Raw genomic sequence first — 23,987 nt, 5'->3', positions numbered from 1 at the left:
GCAGATGTCTGACACTTGAAGGAGAGTGTCATTACAATAAAGGAACTAACAATATCTCCAAAGGTCATCATGCAGGTATAAAAAGGAGAAACATTTGTCCATTGACTATTGCAGTGACCTCCCCTTGAGCTTCAAGTCTAAAAACTTGGCAACTCAGAACTTTATTCAGCATTTTGGGTGTCAAATCCTCTGTGAGATGCAGGCCGGAAGGTGTTATTATTTGCAAAATGCCATCCCTTTTCAGAAGTTGAACTCACATTAAATGTCAAGAAATGGAAACACTGAATTTAAACTGAAGTTTAGAAATAATAAATAAAGATTGATGTTAAAGGAGAGTCATCGCTGAGAGCTAACCAAGATGGTCATAGTATTTAAAGAATTAGAACACCTGAAGTTCAGCATTTTATAAAACGAAGAGTTTTCATCCATCTGCGTAAGGTCCTGACATTTAAAATGTGTTCCTTCCGTTTTGTTCACAGGCTCACCTCGTAGCAGCTTTTGAAAAGAGTTTAGGGAATATGACTGGTCGACTGCAAAGTCTAACTATGACAGCGGAACAGAAGGTATGTTCAAGAATCACCACAGGGGATTCGAATAAGACAGCAAGTTACATAGGATGTTTAAACAATGCCTGAGATGCAGCTCCTTAAATATAATGCTTCAGAGGATCCCTTCCTTATTAGATTGGAACAATGACAAGATAATACATTTTCTTGTCAGATTTTAATTTTTAAAGACTTATGATTCAGATTCATCTATATTAGAATACACACACACACACACACACACACACACACACACACAAAGTTCTTTCTAGGCCATCTATTTCACTTCTGACTAGACCCATTAAAAGAATACCAAATGTTTTAAGAAAGAGAAGCAGTTGTATAGGGGAAGAGTTAGAATATTCCAGGAACAATTTGTTATGCAGTTGACAAGAATTACAGTCTGACAAGAATTTTCACAAATTTATGGTCTATAAACCCAGTTATGGACCATGGCTATAATCTGAGATAAGCGTGAGGAAAGTCTGGAGGAGAGTGAGGACTCTACAAAGTAAAGGGACTCAGGGTACAGCATCTGTGAGATGAGACTGAAACACTGATCCTGAGCTGAAGTTTAGAAATGCGGAATGCTAAATGAAGATTTGGGTCGTTTGCACTAACAAGGACTAGTTGGCATCTGGGGATGCTGTCTTTGAAAAGTAAAGCTAATTTATATGAAAAGCTTTAAAATAAACCTGACGGGTTTTTACGGAGTGGGAGAAGGAATTCTAAAAAGAAAGAAACAGAATTTAGGTCACAAGGCAGACATATCAAAAAGGTTCACGTTGCCTAGAAAGAGTATGGACAGTTTCCATGGGGTGACCAGTAACTTACCTCTCTGCCATTATTTTGGCCCTAACCTGGGTCCTTGGATGGGTGTCAGAGACAGATGCAGTCTCTAAAATTGTATGGAAACATTTGTAAAACCTGCATATGTGCATGATCTGAGCAGATGTCCAGTTTTCATCTAATTTTCAGAGATCCAAAATCTGAAAAGCTTTGGCTATTTTCAGAATCTGTACCTATATCTGTCCCTAGAGATGGTTTCAGTTTTGTCTTTAGTTCCGTAAAGTATGTCATTAGCTTTAGAGAGCTAGCATATGTTACCATTGTGTTCGTTTAGCAATTTTTACATTAAAAAAAAAAAACCCTGAATGAACAGCCCAATTACACTAAAGAGAAAAATCAAATATTCCTCTTGTAGCAGGTGTAATTAGCAAACTCTAACGTTATTTGCCCTTGTCTTCCATGCTCCTGTGTCACAGATTTCCCTCTTGCCCATGAAAGAGAGCACTATCCATGCCTGTCAAACCTGTTCTGTAAGGGAAGATGACAAATGCCTTTTGAGCACAGGAATTTTATCTTAATCTTTTTTGAAGAGGAGAGGGGCAGTACAGTTTACCACTTCTCTATGTAACCTAAGAACTTGGCAAATAGGATTACAAAGGTCTTTTAGGGCAGCCAAGTGGGAAAGAATATAAGGAAGCTTGAGTGTGGATCTCAGCGGAACCTCTTTTTTTTTTTTTTTTTAGTGTATTTATTTATTTTGAGAGAGAAAGCATGCACAAGCTGGGGAGGGACAGAGGAAAGGAGAGACAGAATCCCAAGCAGGCTCCCTCCATGCCTTTAGCACAGAGCAGATGCAGGGCTTGGACTCACAAACTATGAGATCATGACCTGAGCTGAGATCAAGAGTCAGCACTTAACTTAGCCATCCAGGCACCCCGTCAGTGGAACCTCTGTTACGGGCTGAGGAATTTTCCTTTTCTGACCCTCAAATTCATCATTTTATTTATTTATTTATTTATTTATTTATTCATTTATTTATTTATTTATTTTAAATTCATCATTTTAAAAATCAGGATTATAATAACTACCTTACAGAAGCATTATGAGGAACAAATAAGGTACTATATAACACTACATACAGTGGATAGTCAAAAATGGTACCTTTCTTACATTGCTTTCCTTTTTCCCCTTAAGAGATATAGGATAAACCAAGTTTATCATTGTCCATAAGCCAGGCATATCACTAGAAATCATAGCTAGTATTTAAGTCTCATATCTTTGGGGCGCCTGGGTGGCGCAGTCGGTTAAGCGTCCGACTTCAGCCAGGTCACGATCTCGCGGTCCGTGAGTTCGAGCCCCGCGTCAGGCTCTGGGCTGATGGCTCGGAGCCTGGAGCCTGTTTCCGATTCTGTGTCTCCCTCTCTCTCTGCCCCTCCCCCGTTCATGCTCTATCTCTCTCTGTCCCAAAAATAAATAAACGTTGAAAAAAAAAATTAAAAAAAAAAGTCTCATATCTTTAAGAAGTCAAAATTAATGTTTTTCACCCCCCCATATTTCCTTTAATTACTTTACATTTATAAGTAAAATTTCTTACAAAAATTGGAAAACTACGCATTGTTAATTTTTTCATAATGCCTATGAATAATGCCCAAATATTTTTAAATACATCTGCGTAGTACCTGGAATTTTAAAATTATCCATAACGTAACATTGCCAAAATTATGAAATTTTCTCAGAAGATGCCATGATGTCTGAAATTGCCTTGCCCTTTTTTAACTGAAAATAAAGTGATTGCTTGTTTCATTGCAAGCTGTATGCACACAACAGTGTTAGTAAGTAATTTATTTTATACATCTGAGATGTATAACTTGCCTATATCCAAGGTGGTTTTGAGAATCATAAAATTAATTGTAATACGATATGGCACAACTCAGTAACGGAATCTAGTGAAAACCAGTAGAAGAATGCATATAACAAGACGCCTGAGCCTATGTAATTACTACTGCAAAGCACAAAATGGAATTGAATGTCAAGGAAGCCAGCACACAAAGGGGGATGGCTTGGCATGTGTAGTTCTCATTTTCTGACCAGAAGAGTATAATTTAGATCGGAGAGACCAACTTTTTGGCACTGAATTCAAGGACAAATTTATCGTAAAGTTTTTAAAATTGGGGTCATGGAATAACAAAAGACAAAATCACTGTTCAAATAGACATTTCTCTAAAAGCTGAGGGCATAACATTTAATCATATTTCAGTAAAGTCATTTCTTCAGGGAGCTGAGATAAAAGGGTATATTGCTCTCTGGTGATCCAACAATCCTGGGAAAAAGATTAGAGCATATAGAGCAGAGGTTTTGAAACTCCGTTCTTGGAGTTCCAAGGCTCATTTGTCCATTTAATCATTCACCAAAGTTATATTGAATTTCTACTCTGTATAAGACACTGCTCTAGCTACTGAGAATTTAACAGTGAACTATATGTATATGACATATATTTTATAGTGGACATATATAATATATGCATTCTATATATGTAAACTGTGTATCACTGGTTATAAGAGTATATATTCCAGTAGGTGACAGATTATGATAAAAATATAGGATTTCAAGGGACACCTGGGTGGCTCAGTTGGTTGAACATCTGACTCTTGGTTTTGGTTCAGGTCGTGATCTCGCAGTTTGTGGGTTCAAGCCCTGCTTGAGATTCTCTGTCTTTCTCTGTCCCTCCCATAGGGTAATTTGAATCCATAAATTTTTCATGGATGCAAGTTACTTATACTACTGGGATTTGATGAACTAGTGTATTTTCTTAGAATCAGGGCTGTCTGGTTTCTTTCAGTAGAAACATTTACAAGATTTCAAGGCACACACACAGGGATGGGGAGTAGGATGTGTTCAAAGAAACTACAGCTAGATAGTGTAAGATTAACTGAATGTCAGTGTGATGAAACCAAAGACAGGTTTAGCAGAAATTTTTAAGAACCTTGCCTAGAAGGTCAAGTTGGTTGATGAGATTTATTGCCAAGCTTGTAGGAAATTTGCAAGTTTCCAGGAGAAACTTGGAAAGAGGTCAGATGCAGTTAGGAAATTAGGTTGGAGAGGATACCAAGCAAGGTGAGTATTATGACAAACTATTTGATCATCTCATTTTGAAGCATTCCAAGCCTGACCTTGATACTTATTTAGCCTCAGAGACATGTACAAAACAATTGGAAAAGATACTGCCTCCATCCACCTTCTTGTACACAAGAAACTTTCATGGAAAACTGGAATCTTACATCAATGGCAGGTATTTGGGACATCATTATCTACAATAGCTTATTGTAGGTGAATGAATTTTTGGTTCCCAAGTTTTAAAGTACCACGTTTGAAAAGTGAGAAACATCAATGAAATATGATCTGATCATCTATTCCCAAGATCCTGTACAGAATTATCCTAGCCTCAATCTTCTCCTTAGTATATATGAAGAGAGTAGGAAAATGGATACTACTGAATTAGGAGAGACTTTAAATCCTTATCCTGATGGCATATACATTTTCCAGTTTTTTTTTTTTATTTCCTGAAAGTGTAATATTCTTAAAACTCAAGTATCTTCTATTTGGTCACTTTCAAAATAAAGACACTATATGAAAATATTTCAGAGTATCAAATGATTTTATATTTGGCTATTTCTAGAACTTGCTTCTAATTATACGGCAAAAAAAGAGGAATTCATAATTGTACTTGGAAGCAGCATTGCAAATTCCAAGCATTACAATAACCTTAGAAAAATATGGCTTAAAAATAAATGTGAACAATCAATTATAATTATGAAGGAGAAGAAAAGGAAAACTAAAAATAAACTATTTAAAAACAATTTATATGTCTCAGTCAAGTTTTCACTTTCAAGTGCCTTCTATTAATCTTTATATACTTACTACTGGAAAAAGAGAGAAAGGATAACCCTGACTTTGTTGCCAGCCCAAGGAAATGATTTCACTGATTTAGCCATATCCAGACTTTCTGTTTATAATGAATAATAAAGTCACTGATGTTTTATATGGCACCATAGGTGATCAAACACCCTGTTGTTAAAATATAAGTAGAATTGAAGCTTTACATTATTCTTAGGAGATAAACACCTGTTTAACATAGACTAGAACATTTGAGCAAAATCACCCCAACATTTACTGAGATCCTAAGTCAGGTGAAAAGATAAAGTCTACAACAGCTAAATAAGCTGAATGCTTTAAATGATCTGGAAGCACAGAGAAGGGCTTTAGTTTTTCTGAAAGGCAAACTAAGAGGTTTCAAGCTCATTCTACCATGGCCTTTAATGGTGAGAAAAATATTTAAAGCAAAGGGAAAAATCATATGGGAAGACTCAGAGAAAAGGATAGCTGTAGTCTGAAGTGATGTGGAAGATGGATCTCATCAACTGAAATAAGAAAGAAGGAAGGAATTTTTGCATGTATATAAATACCTAGTTCAGGTTTGAACAGATTATCACTGTCAAATTTACCTATCCTTTTAATTAAAGACACTGGAATATTTTATAGGTGCTTGCATGTACTTATGAAGTTCCCCTAAAGAACTACTAAGATGAATTTGGCTAAACTAATTTTTTCATGTATGTGATTTTCCCAAACTATATAATGAATATATCTGTTACCTAGTTATTCTTCCTTTGGGTCTACTGTGTCATGCTGCATAATAACTAACGTGCTTAATATGTTTTTTTAGAAGATACTTAGTTTTAAAAGTGAGCATTCTTCTACCTCACATTAAAAGCTATTTTCTGGGGCGCCTGGGTGGCGCAGTCGGTTAAGCGTCCGACTTCAGCCAGGTCACGATCTCGCGGTCCGTGAGTTCGAGCCCCGCGTCAGGCTCCGTGCTGATGGCTCAGAGCCTGGAGCCTGTTTCCGATTCTGTGTCTCCCTCTCTCTCTGCCCCTCCCCCGTTCATGCTCTGTCTCTCTCTGTCCCAAAAAAAATAAATAAACGTTGAAAAAAAAAACATTTAAAAGCTATTTTCTGAAAAAGCAATATTCCCTGAACATTCCACTTGTAATCTTCGTTATAACAGTTTTGAGAAGAGATTTCCGTAGAAAACATTAAAGTTTAGACCCTGAAATAAGTCTGCTTACTCATAAAATTAAGTATGAGATCTCATTTCCATTTTACTTCTTTCAACTTAAAGCCACATATTTCAGCAGATTTTAATCCACAGTACAGGCACTGTTGATTTTAAATTCAAGGATGAAAATCTGATTTTAATCAAAATTTAACTTGTATTCTAGTTTACACGTTGTAAAATTACTCTTTAAATTATGTGATTGATTAAGTATGTACAGTAGATCTCCTTTTGTGAATAATTTTCTGGTAAAGGCAGAATGAATTTTCAGTAAACATTTTATCTACTGGGAAATTTATTTTAAATGGAAAATACGTTAAATTTTGGTAAACTTACCTATTACTAATTGAGCAAGGGACGAAATTTAGATAGAACTTGGAGAGACAGAAATTATGACGAAATTTGTATTATGACAGTGGAGCTTTTCCACAAACCTGTTTCTTTTGTGAAAAATACATGCAAATGAATTACAGTCAAGTATTTAAGGATCCATCTATGAATCCACGAGATTGTTACTGATTTTCATTATGTAATTCTTTGACTTACAAACTATTAGAAGTCTGTAAGAGGGTTTATTTTTTTAATATCTGTGTCCATTAGAAATACGTCAGATATCCAGTGATAATAGTTCCAGGATGTGCTAGGTATCTGTTCCAAACTTGGATATCATTTCAGTTAGCATTGCCCCTTTTTTTTTTTAAGTGTCTAAGTTTCGAATAGTCTCTGGATGTTCTCATATCTGAAGCAGTTTCCTACAAAGGCAATATTGTGATCTTACCTTTTTTTTGTATATTCGGAAGACAGAGAGTAGGAATAAGCTACTGACTATGGAGGGAAGAACCCAAGCCTGATTCTTTGGATTTCTGCCAACGATGCTAGAGAAAATGATAAATGACAATTACATTACCTAGGAATTCTCCCTCTAAGAGGCTGACAAAAATTCTAATTTTTAGAGTTGCTATCACGGCCAAGAATTCTGGATACTCCTGGTTTGGGGGCTCCCAATGGAAATACTGCCAATGCTAGAAAAACACTCTACTTCATTTTGCAGTGAGGCACATGTCTTCCTGATGCTGCCTCGTAGTCACTTGTGGTTAAATAATTCGTTTATATAACTGTGAAAGATCATATTTGTATGTTCTTTGAGACACATCTTAAAGTTACCCTAAGTTCAATAAGAAAACAGATGTTGTATGAAAAATTGATTTGTAAGCTACCTTTTTTTTTTTCTTTTTGATGAACTATTATTTAAGGAATGTACATTGCATATATTTCTATTCACTTTAAAAAATTCCTGTGTTGTTTTGGCTTGGTAAAATTGAGGTCTCCATGCTAAAAATCTTACTGGATAAAAAGTAGCAGAATCTAAGACGACCATGATTTGCAAAGCAGAATTTAATAATACGATATTTAGTAGCAATGAGTTAGGGATGAGTACCTCTTTTTATACTTGGGTATGAAGAATCAATTCCCCAAGTGCAAAATCAAAGAGACAAAATCTGAAGTCATTCATTCAGGGTTTCCAGCTGACAGTAAAATGCAGTCTGATTCACTAGTACAATCCTGATAGCTAACCCTGTGATGTAATCTGGTGGTATTCATAGGTTTGGTATAAAACGAGCCATGTGACATCTTGCTTTGTGTTGAACTGTCCAGCTTTAGGTGCCACCCTTTGAAAGGAATAAAGACCATGCAGGTCACATTCATAAGAAAATAGCCAAGGCATTTTTTTGTTTTTATTCTCCTTTACATTTAACTAAATGAGAAGTTGTTAAATGCAACTTGACAAGGTTAGTCAGGCATCCAAATCTCTCAGGATGTTCACATCACGTACAGTTGAACCCAGTTGGTAGTGAATTATAAGCAAGGGCATTTTACTTTTCTCTCTAGGTACTAAAACCTCTAAATTCTATTTGTTTCACAGGAGTCTGAACTTATAGAACTAAGAGAAACCATTGAAATGCTGAAGGCCCAGAACTCTGCTGCCCAGGCAGCTATTCAGGGAGCACTGAATGGTCCAGACCACCCTCCCAAAGGTATATTTAGAAGTATTGCCATTTTTCATTCAATGTAATGAATGTCTATTTGATTCATTAGAGTGAAGCTGCTTTTACTCAGTGGCATTGTCCTTTATAAGGAATAAGTTGGTATTAAGGCAGTCAGAATCCCAGAATTTAAGAACAGTAGCTTTCCTCATCAAATAAATTTTTAATTAAGTTTAAGGAATTTGCTTCTATAGTAGGACACACCTTTCTCTCCATTTGGTTTGGTGAAAGTGGGGCTGGGGAGGTTGGCTAATACATTTATCTCTGACTTGAAGCAAAACAAACCCTGTAAAGACCATCAAAGTCTAGATCTGTAAAGAAAATAAATTAATTAATATGGTCAAATTCCAAGGAGAAGGTGTGTGGAACAGCTCCTTCTGGGTGGAGGCATTAAAAAGGAACACTTCTTATGAAAATGCTAAAAACAATAAGAAAAAGGACTAAAAGTTAGTCTACTTTTAATTATTACTATGCTTTGTCAGTTCTAAACAATAATAAGATAATCTCCTTTGCCATCACCCCCACCCCTTAGTTTCCCACTGTAGAAATGCTTTGTGTTAATGTCATGTCAGTTTTTTCTTTGCATAGGTTCTACTTATTCATGCCCTACCTCTTTTCAATGGCATTCAACATGCTCAACTCTTCACCAGCTAAACAAATGCTTTTATAAATCTTGAATGCCCTATCATGTATGTTTCCATTTCCAGGGGAATTCTGGGAACATTTTATGGAATCTTTTAATGTCTCCAGCAGCCAGTCACACTTTGGACTCCTCGAGTGTGGCATCTCTTACCATCAACCCAAAAGGGTTCTCTCCAGGATCAATAATGATTTACACGACACGAAATCTAGTACCACATTTAAAATTCTTACTGTATTTAACATGCAGACCGCATTGTATACTGATGTCCATTCCATCCTAATTGACACATTAATTTCTTGTAATGTTTGTAATATTCACATTCTTAGTTTTTTCTCCTGCTGCTTTGAAATCTCTTTGAAAGTTTCTTTTGCAGGTTTACTCATTTGTATCGTTTTGTTAAATGCTGATATTTCTTAGAACCCAGTCCTAAACTCTCTTCCATTATGATTTTGTGCATTGTGATTCCCTTCTCCTATCTAAAAATCTATAAACTCATCTAATACTCTAGCTATAATTATCATTTATGCATTGATAACTGTCAAAAATATTTCTTCAGGCCAGGCTCATCTCTTGAGTTGCAGATCTATAAATCGAGCTGCATAAGAGAGAGCTCCACTTGGTTATCTTTGGATGTCTCTTTGTCATGTTAAATTCAACATCTCCAAATTTGAACTTGTCATCTTCCCTCTCAGACCTGCTTTGCCTTCAGTGTTCCTTGCCTCAGTAGGTGGCACCACCATTCTTCCATTTAGCCCACCATAAACCTAGATGTTCATTCATATATCCTCCTCTCCTCATTCATTAAGTCACCAAGTTCTATTGATTCCACCCCTTAAATATCTCTTGGATGTGTTCCCTTTTCTCAGATCCTACTATTACCATCCCTTATCTCTCCCCTGAACTGTGACCACAAACTCCTAAATCCTTCCTGCCCTTCATCTTAACACCACTTTGTATCATTCTTCACACTGAAACCAGAGCATTAGTCAACAACAAATATCTATAGGTATCCCTTGCCTTTAGGATGAAATACAAACTTCTTAACATGACATAATTTCTCTTCGTCATCTTTGTTCACTCAACAAATATATAATGATTATCAGTTATTTGCTAGACACTGGTCTAGACCTTATGCTTTGCTTCTTTGTCACATTGTGTATTTCAGCTACCCTGACTTCTTCTAATTCTCTAAAAGCTTTTTGTATGTTCTGTTTATTTCTACTTAAAATTTTCTGCCTTGTGTGCTCAGCATAAAAACGTTTTGAGACCTAAGAGAGTTAGCCTAAATATGCCTCCTTGACCCTTAAAATTAATGAGGTCCCCTTGTGGTATGTTTCTGGAGATAACTGTATTTCCTCTATCAAAATTTGCATTGTACTTTGGTGCCCTAATTTATGTAAGGTCTGCCTTTTCTAATCAATGGTAGGGTGGTATGTTTTCTCAATCCAAGTGACTGTGGGGGTGCTGTACACATAAAAGGGGTTTATTTGAATTTTAATTTAAGAAAATACAATTTTTGGTGTGCCTGGGTGGCTTAGTCCATTAAGCATCCAACTTTGGCTCAGGTCATGATCTCACAGTTCATGGGCTCGAGCCCTGTGTCAGGCTCTGTGCTGACAGCTGAGAGCCTGGAGCCTGCTTTGGATTCTGTGTCTCCCTCTCTCTCTCTGCCCCTCCTTTGCTCATACTCTGTTTCTCTTTCTTTCTCAAAAATAAATAAATACTAAAAAAAAATTTTTAATAATAAAATTAAAAAATGCAATTTTTTAAATACTAGAATTCAAATTTTAGAAAAAAATTATAAAGTGAGAGATACTTAAATTGAAGGACAAACTAGTCCTCTAGGGGCTACTTCTGTTAGGAATTTAGCAACTTTCCATGTGGGGGAGTTGATTTATATGCTACATGGAAAATTACTGCATATTTAAAGCTTATCTTAGAGCTATAATAAAGCAGCTTATGTTCTGAATCTTCATATTGTAAATAGGTCCAGAGAAGGGATTGAAAAAGACTTAATCCTTTCTTTAACACAGTACAAGTCACTGAAGTAAAACTTTCTGGAAGGATTCCTTTTATCTTAGGCAACAAGTACCCTAATGTATCTACTGGAATTGAAAAAAGGAATTCCTCTGCTCACTAATGTGGGAGGGGTACATAAAATAAGTAAAATGATAACAGTTAATATTCAAATTGGTCAAGAAAGATTAAAAAATATTTTTATAAGATTTAAAACTGACAAAAACAATTATAAGTGTATATAGGATATTTATGTTTCAATAATATATATTCAGTGAACACAAACTGATTCTTACTATCTGACCATTGGCATCACATGCAGAAAATAAAGTCTGTTGGACTGTTTATGTATCTTTCCATGGGTCATTATGGTGATTGTATAAGCTATAAGCTATAAACTTATAGTCCGAAATCATATTGAGATTTGGTTTTCGAGAGCTTTACACATTTATGTCAGGTAAATTTGTAACATGTAGTCTTACAATATATATTTGGAGTGAGGCAACAGTTTTATAGACAGGTCAAACTGAGACAAAATCACGTAATTAATGTAACTTTCTATTTTCTATGTGTTCATCCCATTTATTAACAGAGCCTGATAAATAATAGCAGTCTATAATAGAATAAATTTATTTATTCATGCACAAATGTTATCTGAATAGCTGATATATACTAGTTGCTCTGTTAGATCTTGAAATACAAAGATAAAAAAACAAAGCCCCCTACTCTCAAGGACTCACAGTCCACTGCCACAAAAGGTTATAAATATATCTCTGGGTAAATTTAATGATACAGAGATACATATATATAACCATATATGAAAGGTAAAATAATAGAAAATTTTACTTTTATATTTCAAAATACACTTTTTTTTAAGTCACTACCTCTGTATATAAACATAGAATAGTTTTTCCTTGAGATGTACCAATTTAACAAAACACGTAGTAAATTGCTATCAACAGTGAATACATTTTTAGGAATGTTAGGCAAACAGTTGTGCTGAATGAATAAGAATAATATTGCCCATAAGCACTTATTGATTGCCTACCATAAGCCATAGTGTGCACAAGGTCCTGGATCTACAATGGTAAACAAAACAGATATAATCTTTGTCTCCATTAAACATTTACACTTGGGGCACCTGGATGGCTCCATCAGATGGGCGTCTGACTTCGGCTCAGGTCATGATCTCACGGTTTGTGAGTTTGAGCCCCACATCCGGCTCTCTGCTATCAGAGCAGAGTCTGCTTTGGATCCTGTTTCCCCCTCTCTCTGCCCCTACCCCACTCTCTCACGCACTCTCTCTCTTTCAAAAATAAACATTAAAAAAAAAATAACCCTTAAATCTTGTGGGAGAGCAGAAAATTAGCAATTGTTGTGATCATAGGTATAGCTGAATATGCATGGCAAAACAGTTATAAGTTAAAAAATGGACAAGAATTAGTGCTATAGAAAGCAAGGGTAGCAGGGAACCTACTGGAGGTGCATAGTCAGGAAAGGCCTTTCCCAGATAGCAACATTTAAGGGGAGATCCAAGGAACAATTATCAATGTATATGGCAAATATTGAAAGAGGAGTATTCCAGAAGAGTCTTGAGATATAAAGCAGACTATTGCCTTTATGGAGCTGATACAATGAGCAGAGGTAAAATAAGAAGAACCAGGTTAGAGAGACAATTACTGACCGGATTACTGAGGGACTTTTAGGCCATTTTTAAGAGTTGAAATATTTTCTTTCTTCTTAAAATGGTAATCTACTAAAAAGTCTGAAGTAAGGGAGTGATGATGACATATTCCTTTTAAAGATTTCTCTAGCTACTGTTTACAGAATGGTTTGAACTTGGACAGCTCTTGTTGACGTAAAGCAGAGAAGCGTTAGTAATAGCTTCAGCTGGGGCATCGGTGGTAAGAAGGGTGGGAAGTGGGAATGAATGGATGAACAAACACGTAACTGAAATACAGACTTTTAAAATAAGCTTCTCCGTTCATTCATAAGGTTCACATCCATTTGGTCAACCGTTCTTTTCCAAGCTCTATAGTGTCACATGTACTGAATCAAATACTTACAAACACTAGCAAGAAATTGTTAGAGATGAATAAAATAAATTCCTTTCATTCCATGATATTACTGAAATTTGCTTTTCAATATAATGAATTTGGTTCATAATAATTCAACAAGTATGTTTTATGCCCAGATTCTCTCTTTATTCTTTATTGGTGAATGCATTCATAACTGAAGATAAATAATACCTACAAGGACTACTTTTGACCTATGATTATAAGAATTTACCTCTCTTCTCAAATTTTGAAGGTTAATCAAAGCCAAATACAATTTATTAATACTGGATATAATAAAAACTCTTGAGTACCTTAACATCCAGTACCATTGCTTTAGTTGTGAAAGTCAATTACTAGGAAAAAACCTAAAAAATAATGTATCTTGATCACAAAAGCTTATAGCCAAGCACAGCAGAAATGTAAGATACAAATAAGTACCAACATATTCTTCTTTTCTTTATTCATACAACTTCTAGTATTAGTTGATTAAAAGATACTATAAATGCCTTAAGTTGCGACATTGGTAATGTTTGGGGCATGTAAACACATCATTATTTTTTAAAGCACTTTTAAGAGGCCACAAACTACAGAGTCTGAAAAATAGTTTTATTTTTGGCTCCTATAAAATTTGTTAGCGTATTGAATATCTTAAGGGAAAAAGTTGAGGTATATGTTGATATATATGTATATGACTAAGGATGGAGATATGTATACATGTATTACATACCCACACACATGTTCACTGATTATATGTTTTAAAAGGAACCAGTTATAGTTCCATTGTCATGGGGCATTGTACTGTTAAATACATCTGTCAACTGGAAAGCTTTGATTTTAAACTATTGTTTCTATGGAAACTTTTTGAAAGCTATATAGTGATTTCTGACATAAGTTCTACTGAAATTTTTTGCTCGGCTAATCTGCGTTGATGCCAATTAAATATAATAATAGATTTGACCTTAAAGTAGACTGGGCCTTAAAAGTAATTTTATGAATTGGAAGTGTCTCCGCTAACACTTAATATTAGTTCACTGTAAGCAGTAAGTAAAATTACTTATTTAACTCTCAGTAAAATTTCAATTTCAACAACTGTAAATTAATCTTATAGGCTGATTTTATGGAGTAAGTGGATATCTTCAAAATGTGAATAAATGCCAAAAGTTTGTTTTTTTTTTTTCAAATCGTCTTGTGTGACTAGAGAAGCACTACATGCTTTGTAGAAGCACGGCAAGCCCTTATCACATGGCAGTTAGCACGACAGACATTACAATCTGTCCAGGTCTCGGCTTGGCTCTACTGTGTTTCAGCTCTGTAACTCTGGTCAAATGATTTTTAGTAATTAAACTCATTTCAACACTTGCTTTAAGAATGAAATTAAATAATCCCAGGTCAGAGTCAACACAGAGTAAAAGCTAGGTTTGTTATTACTATTGTGGTTATTGTTACTGTCACCATTACTATTCCACGTCATGGGCAGGGATTATGATGCGTTGTCTTAAATATGTGCTCCGTTTAGTGTATACATGTCATCTACCCAGATTCTCTCTTGAGCGTCTTCCCCCCACTGACTCTTTGATCTCGGTCAGGTTACTTCTTTGCACTTCAATTTCCTCATCTGTGAATTGAGGTGCTTAAATGACTTCCAAGGTTTGTTTTGGCTCTATCATGGTATGATTCTATGAAATGGAAAATTAATATACTTGGCTTCGGTAGCTGTATCCAAAGCACTAATATTAAAAAGACACAATTAATTCTCATGCAGTTATGAGTTTCCATTTACTCCATGGGAGTAATCATTTGGAATAAATCACTTGGAAGATCTGTTTGATCCAGGTATTCAGTGGAAATCAGTAGCATAGCATTTCATTTTTGGGTAAAAACTTGGAACTCATTAAACCACCAATGCTACAGACTTATATGAGATGTTCAATGAATCTTAATGAAGATAACGCATTTAATTAAAGCAAAGAAGGTTGTATTTTATTACACTTAAAAACCAAAGCTGCCCTGAAACGATTTGCACAAAGCCATGTTGACTTTTATTAGCAGACTTCCTCTCAGGAAGCCTAATGGTCTCGTTTGTTCCCAGTGAAAGTGTATGAGCTAATGTGATATTGTCTATCTGTTGCTAGATCTCCGTATCAGAAGACAACATTCCTCTGAAAGTGTTTCTAGTATCAACAGTGCTACAAGCCATTCCAGCATTGGTAGTGGTAATGATGCTGACTCCAAGAAAAAGAAAAAGAAAAACTGGGTAAGTAAGCCATGGTCATTTCATCTCATTCAGAAGCATATTATTGCACAATGAGTCAGGTTTTTGTTTTTGTTTTTGTTTTTTCCTTATGAGATTTAGAAATCTGTAGCGGTTTACAAAGACTGCCATTCAGGTAACTGGCCTCTTGAATGCTGGACTCGTCACCAAAATTAGGGTGGCATGGTGCTGAAGTCAGGACCAGGCTTGGGTTTGAATCCCCACTCTGCCACTTACTACTGGGACCATAGGCAGGCTCCTTCACCCTTTGAGGGGGCCTACATTTTTCCCATCTGTAACAATAGGTTCATCAACACTGACTTTATAGAGTTGTTGTAAGGAAAAATAAGATAACGTCTGTTAGTAAATGACAGGGCAGGGATTTATCGTGGAGGCGAGAAAGAAAGAGAGATGGTGGGAGTGGTGGCGGTGGTGGTGGTGGTGGTGGTGATGGTACTGATGGTGGGGCTGGGGGAAGAGGAGAAGAAATAGATTGTAAAAGTAGGGACAGAAGAAACCTTGATGGTCTTCGCACCTCTCACTTCCACGGGGCTTATAGTGTAAATAAAGCTTTGCCTCACGAGAAATGAACTACATGAGTGTCTGCTTTCTATCTTTTTTTTACCAAGAGAATATAGCAGAAACAGAAATGCTTCAACAGAGCACTGCCTTACATTTGCTAGAGATTTAATTTATGATAGCACAAAGCATTTGCTAAAAAAACGGAGAAGATGCTATCTATCACAGCAAAATGTTTAAAAACCACGAAGTAAAGGGTTTCTTTGAATGCCATGAAACAAAGGTCGATTTTTGAAAGAAGTACAACTCTTGATGAAATCCAAAACGTTAAACCATCAGAGGATTTTACTGGAGTGCCTACTATAAATAATGAAAGAAATATATTTTTTTTTGTTTAAAAAAATGTTTATACAGGTAATATTTTAAAATACTGATCAGCCTTCCTTCCCTTGATTTGTAATTCCACACTCTTTCATGTTTCTGCAAGGTGAACTCTAGAGGAAGTGAGGTGAATATAAACCGTGGACAATTTGGCATGCATCTATAAAAAATACCCTACCTTGGCATGAATGCTATTCATTTTGGCAGTAGGCTTTTTATACCTTTTAAAAACAGATTACCTTGTATGTCTTTTCTTTGTGTCTTTTCATTTTAATCTCAAATTTTCAAGAGAAGAGGTAAAACCACTTTCTGAATAGCGCTGTAGGGGATACCAATTCTGGTTTTGAATAGTACGGGAATTGAAAAATTTGAATAGAAAATCACAATTAATGAAGTGTTAGGTGAATTTGATTTCATTTTGCTTTTTAAGTTTATACTGTCAGCAGGACATGACTTGATTGTAGCGCTAAAGTGGCCATTTAAAACAAATTGCCTTGAAGAGAGAAGCATTGGGAGTGGAGATCCCTTCAAGGTACTTAGTTTTAAATGAGTGCTCTGACAGCCATGCCCTTGACCTTGCACTATTTGAAAAGCCTTCCGTGTTTGCGCTGCGCTGGATTAATATAAGAATAAGACAAACCACAAAACATGGTATCATTTTTTTCTAGAGATACCGTGCTGCAACTCTTAATCCTCTGCTTGTACATACTGACCCCAGGCAGTGGCTAGGATAGCATCTGCAAACTAACGCCCCAAAGCAAAATTTGCCAAGTGCAAATAGACAAGAAAGGTAATTTCTGTCCTCTTTGCAGCTGCGAAGCTCATTCAAACAAGCCTTTGGGAAGAAAAAGTCCACCAAGCCTCCTTCCTCACATTCGGACATTGAAGAGCTTACAGACTCATCCCTTCCAGCATCCCCTAAATTGCCCCATAATGCAGGTGACTGTGGGTCCGCGTCCATGAAGCCCTCACAATCCGCCTCAGCGTAAGTCACTCCGTCAGCAAGATGCTGAAGTATTTTTCAAAAGCAACTTTGGGCCAAGCCCATGTTTGTGTTCTAAATGCAGTCCGGTTGTACTTTCACAGCGGCAACACCATCTGTGCCGATCGTTTTCAGATCTTCCTTAGAACTATGGACAGCATTTGTTTCTCCTTTGCTTTTCACATATTAGAACTGGCATGTTTTTGAAGTTCATTCTCCACTTTTATGAGTCATTTATTCTCACTTCTTTTCACTTGCGTTTGTCCGTGTATCTGTCTCACTGTGCATTCAATGCAGGTCACCCCTTGTCTGGCCACCAAAGAAACGGCAAAATGGCCCTGTGATCTACAAGCATAGATCCCGGTAAAATGGCGTGTGATGCATGAAATTTGCAAAGACCCAGATTCTAACCTAAGCAGCGTCTGCTTTTGCTCTTTCTAAAACCACTCACATGCATTTCAATGATAAAAACCTCTGTCTTTCTCTTTTTGAAGTCAAAGCTGTTTTCCTAAAACCAAGCTGTAATCCATTTGTCTTTAATTCCACGAGATAATCTAGCATAGCATTTTTATCATTGCTATTTGTTGTTACAAGAATGAATGAAACCTTTGGATGTAGAACATGCACTCGATGTGGTGATTCCTTGTTTTAGATACTATTTGAATCAAATTTTCTTGACTGTGACTAGCAGAGAACTCTCACATAGCACAGAGCCACTAGCAGGACCATTTAAGACATTTGTAGATCCTAGATAATTCCATCACGTGTATAGGAAGGAGGAACATAACACTATCATTTTGGTAAGAAACAAAGCAAAAATGTAGTCCTCGCATTTTAAATGGAAGAGATATCAGTTAATATAAAACAAGTTCTTTCACCATATTTCCTGCAAAACTGCCCACAAGACAACAATAACAAAAGAATAAAGAAATAATGTATATGACTTTTAGGTAGCCCTCGACTAGCCTGCTTGCATGGGTTGAAACCTGTGATTTAGCTTCATTAGTCCGATCTCCTAAATCAGCTGAGCCTACCAGGAGGGTTGTATAACCCTCCTCCATGAGTTAAATATCCAAAACTAATCTCTCTGATTTATTTTCTACAATATCTATATTGGATTTTCATGGTAACTTGAAGACATTGTTGTGGCAAATAATGTTATTCTTTGGCGGTTTACAAAAAAAAAAAGAAAAAGAAATCAATGTTTTAAGAATATCATAACTGCTTTAAAAAAAAGAATGTTTCATAAGCTGCAAATAGAGATTTAAGTCCCTTGAACAATGGTAGAATGAAATGGTGTCATACTATGACTCCACAGCCCCATGAATATGAGCAACAAGGGAATTTTGAAGATTACTTGGTATTCAGTAATAATGGATTGTTTTTAAAGTTCAGAAAATAGGAAGAAAGGATTAAAGGAAAAAGACAGCTACTGTTTTCAGTTTTGAACCTGTGAATGTGTTGCCGTTTGTAAAACTCTTTCTCCTTCTCTTTAGGTGTTGCTGGTAGCAAATAACTTCTGTAGCTGCTGGATAATATTGCAGCTCAGCCTTAAAAGAAGCACTGCTTTTCCGAATCCTCCGGCTTTCCCCTACCGCTGATTTTGTGTTTGTTTCCTTCTTTAGGATCTGTGAATGCACCGAGGCTGAGGCAGAGATAATTCTGCAGCTGAAGAGCGAGCTCAGAGAAAAGGAATTAAAATTAACAGATATCCGACTGGAGGCCCTCAGCTCTGCTCATCACCTTGACCAGATCCGGGAAGCCATGAACCGGATGCAGGTCAGTGCTGAAACACCTTCAAGGAACAGAGGAGAGATTGAAAATATTGTTTATTTTCCACTCTTGGTTATTATAAAAACAAATCTCACTTTTAAACCCACTGTGGAAACACAGTCTGTTTATTCAGTCTTTGCACCTCATTTCTTAATACTGAATGGAGCATTTTGTCAAATCCAAGGCTGGAATGAGGAGTACAGACTGGCCAGTTGCACTCAAGGGCCATTCAAGACACGTGTACTAGTGATTGGATTCACTTGAGGGCCGAGTTTTTAATTTTTTTTTTTCAACGTTTATTTATTTTTGGGACAGAGAGAGACAGAGCATGAATGGGGGAGGGGCAGAGAGAGAGGGAGACACAGAATCGGAAACAGGCTCCAGGCTCTGAGCCATCAGCCCAGAGCCCAACGCGGGGCTCAAACTCACCGACCGCGAGATCGTGACCTGGCTGAAGTCGGACGCTTAACCGACTGCGCCACCCAGGCGCCCCAAGGGCCGAGTTTTTAAAGGAACTACTACAACCCTTGTGTCTACACTTTTCCACGATTTGCCTTTGTGTTGTTTTTTTTTCCGTTCTTTTGACATCTGACTTTCAATTACTTTTACCTATTTTCTATTGGGAAAAAAACGTAATGAGGAAACTACAGAAATTTAACACAAGCCTTCTAAATATGCAAAGTAACAGTGGTGTGGAAGGCCATCTGTAAAAGTAAAGCTTTTGTATTTGGGGGAAGCATCTGAAGGCTAATTTCAGAACCAGGCTGGGCTCAGACTAAGTTTTCATTTTATTATTGTAAACCAGTCATCACTCCGTACCACAGTTGACTGAAATAAGAAAAACTCACTGCTGAGCAGATTTATCTGCTACCATATGTATTCATCAAAAGGTTTTTGTTGTTTTTATGAGGTTAGTGCTCCATTTTGAAGGAACAACAACTTTTCAGATGTTGGCTGGAATTCTACAGTAATGTTAAGTCACCTTATTGATACTGTTTCTGTTTTGCTCTGGTTGTCGACTCTACGTGAGTTCAGACTATTACAAATGACGTTATTTACCTGTGAGATTTAACAATGCATTTAAAATGAAAAATTTTGCAAACTCTTCAAATATATGACTCTTAATTCAAATGGGACCAAGTCCCAGAAGACCCCTCAAATATATGATACATTCAAAAAATACTTATATAAATTCTAAGGGTTAGTGTGTCTATATTCGTGAATATATGAATCTATGTATGTATGTAAGAAACAGAGACTAGGTTAATAATTTACCCTCTTTGGAAGAAAATCCTGTTTTAATAATCTATATTTGTTTACTTAACATATCACCACATGCTTTATTTAATAAACAAAATAATTACCTCTGATGAAAGAGTTGGTGCCATTTTCTCACACAAACTGGCCGGATTTTGTTTTCCTGTATTTTCCGTCTTCACAACAGAATGAAATTGAAATACTGAAGGCCGAAAATGACCGCCTGAAGGCAGAAACTGGTCACGCAGCTAAGCCTGCTCGTCCTCCGTCAGAGTCCTCAAGTAGTTCGTCCTCCTCATCTTCACGCCAGTCACTAGGACTTTCTCTGAACAACCTGAATATCACAGAGTCTGTTACCTCAGGTAATTTTGTGCACACACCTGCCTGAATGAAATCATGCCTATGATTTCATGAGGGGAGAGGGGGCTGGCATTGGAGAATCGTGCCCACCGCTGTTCTTAAACTCACTCTCCTAAACATGTCAGCACTCTGAATTCTCAGAAATAGTCCTATTCTTCTCCTAAAAATGTATTCTACTCTGTTATATTTTTAAAAGAATATGCTCTGTGAAAGAGTGACAGACGTAAGACATAATGGTTTCCATATCATTTTAAAAAATTACTTGTGCTTGAGAAATACTTCCTTGGTGATTACAAACACAATAAAGAAATGATATTCTCAGTGGTGATCGTTAGTATTTATTAATATAATGCTAATAATCCCACACAGTCGTACAGTATTTTAAGTGTACAAAGCCCATTTACGAGTGCATCAGGACCTATTCCTAAATTTGACCAGATGATTGTGCATGACGTTACCTGGAGAGAACATAATGCTAGTACATCACAGTTCTATTAAATTTTCAACAAATGTAAAGAATTCACTGGATTCTGTTATTGTGCGCAGCGGTACTAATGATGGAACCAGGGTACAGTTTTACTTCATCGCAAACAGAATCATATGACATAATGTTGTCTTCGTATCTGATGAACTATCAGTTATAAAGTATATAGCAGTGAATCATTTTATGTACATAAGATTTAGTTTAGGAAAGAGTTACATGAAGATCTGTGGTAATTGCAAAGCATAGCCACCAGATGACGCTTGGAAACCAATGATATGCATGTTCCTGGGTAACTTTGGATTCCATTATACAACTATATAGTTCTTCCCGGCTTGCCTTAAATTACACTAAAATAGAGATGAAGAAGAGAAACAGAGATACAGCATGCTGATATTGATGAAAATTTGTAATAAGTCATACCTCTTCTAAAAAGTCAGAATGTTAACAATTCTGTTACATCTGCTGTTCATAATGTAAAATGAAGGGCTTAAATATATAACTTGCTTTCTTCTTAGAAGAGGCAAGTGGCAACTAAAAGACAAGTAGGAACTCCCTGAAATTCAGGAAAACACTGTATATAACATTTGGCAGGTATTGGGGGAGGGAAATGAATTCTGAGACTAAGCATCAAGTAAAACCAATGTTAGTAGCCAAGAAGAAACAGAGAGAGGTCATAATTAAACGAACTTAAAAATCATTCAGCAGAATCAAACTATGGGACTATGGTCATAACTTGAATGTGTAAATTGTCTGTAAGGTGTCATCATCCACACTCTTCAAAAGATGCCGACAAAGAAAAAAAAAACACAAACTTTAAATGTATAGATTCTGGTGGCCCTGAGCAAAATCCTATATGTTGTCCGTGATGAGCCTAACAGAGAAGTGAAAGTAGGGTCCACAGCCAAAGGCAGTCAGTGTCTGTGTCCTCGCTGGACTCCTTAAGGAAAGACGAGCAAGGGCTGGTACCTTACACGATGGCTTAATGGCAGGATTTCACTGCTTGTTATGTGATACTGTTTTATCTCATGGAAACACAGTAAAGTTTAAAGGAGGCACTGTTAGTACTAAAGATAGTTTAGAAACAGAAGCCATGTAAAAATGAAACTAAAAATTCATGTCTAGGAAAAACTAAAACTCATAAAGATAAATATGAAATATAATAAATCAAATTTATAATCTCTGTATTCATCAGCCTGAAAATACTGATGTCCGTGAATCAGAATTTGGGGCAAATGTTTTGAGGGGGTTTCAAAGATGTACTTTTTAAGTATACATTTTATCTTTAGTTCTATATTATTTTATTTCTTTAATCATTTTTCATTAGTGATAATTGTATCTGAATTTAAAAAAAACATTAAATCACATGACTAGGATACTGTTTTCATTGTCCTCACTCTTGTTTAGTGGAGTCAGAATTGGAAATCAAAAATGCCTTTATGCTGTGGCTTTTTAACAAAAAAAAAAATTCTAGGCTTCATGATTAATTTTTTTTTAAAAAGGAGAGAAGTAGGCAGGAGAGTGGATAATTGACAAACTTTCATTTCCTGAAATATAACTACACATTCCATACATCTAGTAAAGACATAAATTTGAAAAGACTTCATTTTTTTTGTCATAACTTCATTGAATTGTAACCAAAATGGCAGATCTTTTTATTCTTCCTTAAAATATTGACAGAGAACCATAACTTATTTTCCATTAAGGAAACCCCACAGAGAACCCTTACCTCAAATTTGCTGGTTTTCATTTTTTTCTTGGAGTTGTTTCTTCAGGTGATCATCCTGTTGATATGGTGAGGACAGGAGGGGACACGGAGTGAGTCAGGATGTACTCCTCCCACTGTGCGGAGAAGGGATTACAGTAAACACCTGCACAAAGTGAATAGTGGTTACAACAGCTGGCGATATTAAACACTGGGGAGAAAGTGTTGTAAAAGCATTATCTCTTATGGTCTCAGTAACCCTATGAAGTAAGGGCTGTTTGAGCCCCATTTTACAGATGAGGAGACCAACACTTAGGAAAGAAACTATAATGATTTGTTTGAGATCATGCAACTAGTAAAATGTAGAGTTAATATTTGAACCCAGGTCTGGTTGAATCCAGCATCTGATCTTTTAACTCCCATACTCTTTTCCTTTAAGTAGCCGTATGAGAAGCCAAGGACAGTCATTCATTCATTTACTGGTAGACATGTACGTCACTGCCTTCAGGAAGAATTTCACAGTTCTGGCAGTTTTTAAGAGTGAGCATAAAGTGAAAAGAGAAACATGCTCCAAGACAAACTTGGGCAGAGAAGTAGATCAGAAATCAGATTAAATACCTTGATGTGGAGTACTAGGCCACTCATGATCTGGCCCTTAGCTACCTCCACATCATTCCATACTAGTCCCCCCAACCCCTTGATCTCCACCCTCCTACCACCCAAACCCTTGAACACACATAGCTCTTTCATCAAGGGTTTTGCATTTGTTCTTGTTTTCTGGACCTCTTTTCCTTGGTCTTTACTTGTGTAGCACTTCTCAGCCACCTGGTCTTATCTCCGAATACCACCTCCCCATGGAAGCCTTCTAGGATGCCCTATCTGTGTAGAGCAGCCTCCCTTCAGTTACTCTATTTCACTGCCTCATGCCTTTATTTCTGGCACTTAACACATGCCAAAAGAGCAAGAAATTCATTTTCCTTCTTACCTTTTCACCTGAATGGGTATTCCTTCCCAATACCCAGCACAGTTCCTGGTATCTTTTAGGCTTAAGAAGTATTTTTGAAGATTTA

The 23,987-nt window shown here is 36.4% G+C and overlaps 1 protein-coding gene across 7 annotated transcripts in view; it reads left to right on the top strand.

Moving 5' to 3' along the window:
* Positions 1-23,987, top strand: part of NAV3 (neuron navigator 3) — a 600,880-nt gene that overhangs the window by 544,526 nt on the left and 32,367 nt on the right. For 5 of the 7 annotated variants that reach the window (XM_040491360.1, XM_040491362.1, XM_040491361.1 and 2 more), the window contains 7 exons: positions 480-563; positions 8,372-8,483; positions 15,341-15,462; positions 16,466-16,486; positions 17,172-17,344; positions 18,967-19,120; positions 20,559-20,733. In XM_040491360.1, the coding sequence (XP_040347294.1) occupies positions 480-563; positions 8,372-8,483; positions 15,341-15,462; positions 16,466-16,486; positions 17,172-17,344; positions 18,967-19,120; positions 20,559-20,733 (841 nt within the window). Of the gene's footprint in view, positions 1-479; positions 564-8,371; positions 8,484-15,340; positions 15,463-16,465; positions 16,487-17,171; positions 17,345-17,638; positions 17,705-18,966; positions 19,121-20,558; positions 20,734-23,987 lie in introns of all 7 variants that reach the window. The other 2 variants (XM_040491363.1, XM_040491358.1) reach the window with 2 other exon arrangements.

The sequence above is a fragment of the Herpailurus yagouaroundi genome, unplaced genomic scaffold (genome assembly GCF_014898765.1).
Source record: "Herpailurus yagouaroundi ecotype Mexico unplaced genomic scaffold, PumYag 182, whole genome shotgun sequence".
Classification (NCBI taxonomy): domain Eukaryota; kingdom Metazoa; phylum Chordata; class Mammalia; order Carnivora; family Felidae; genus Herpailurus; species Herpailurus yagouaroundi.
Note: the sequence above shows the minus strand (reverse complement) of the source record. Positions and strands in the feature narration are given on the sequence as shown.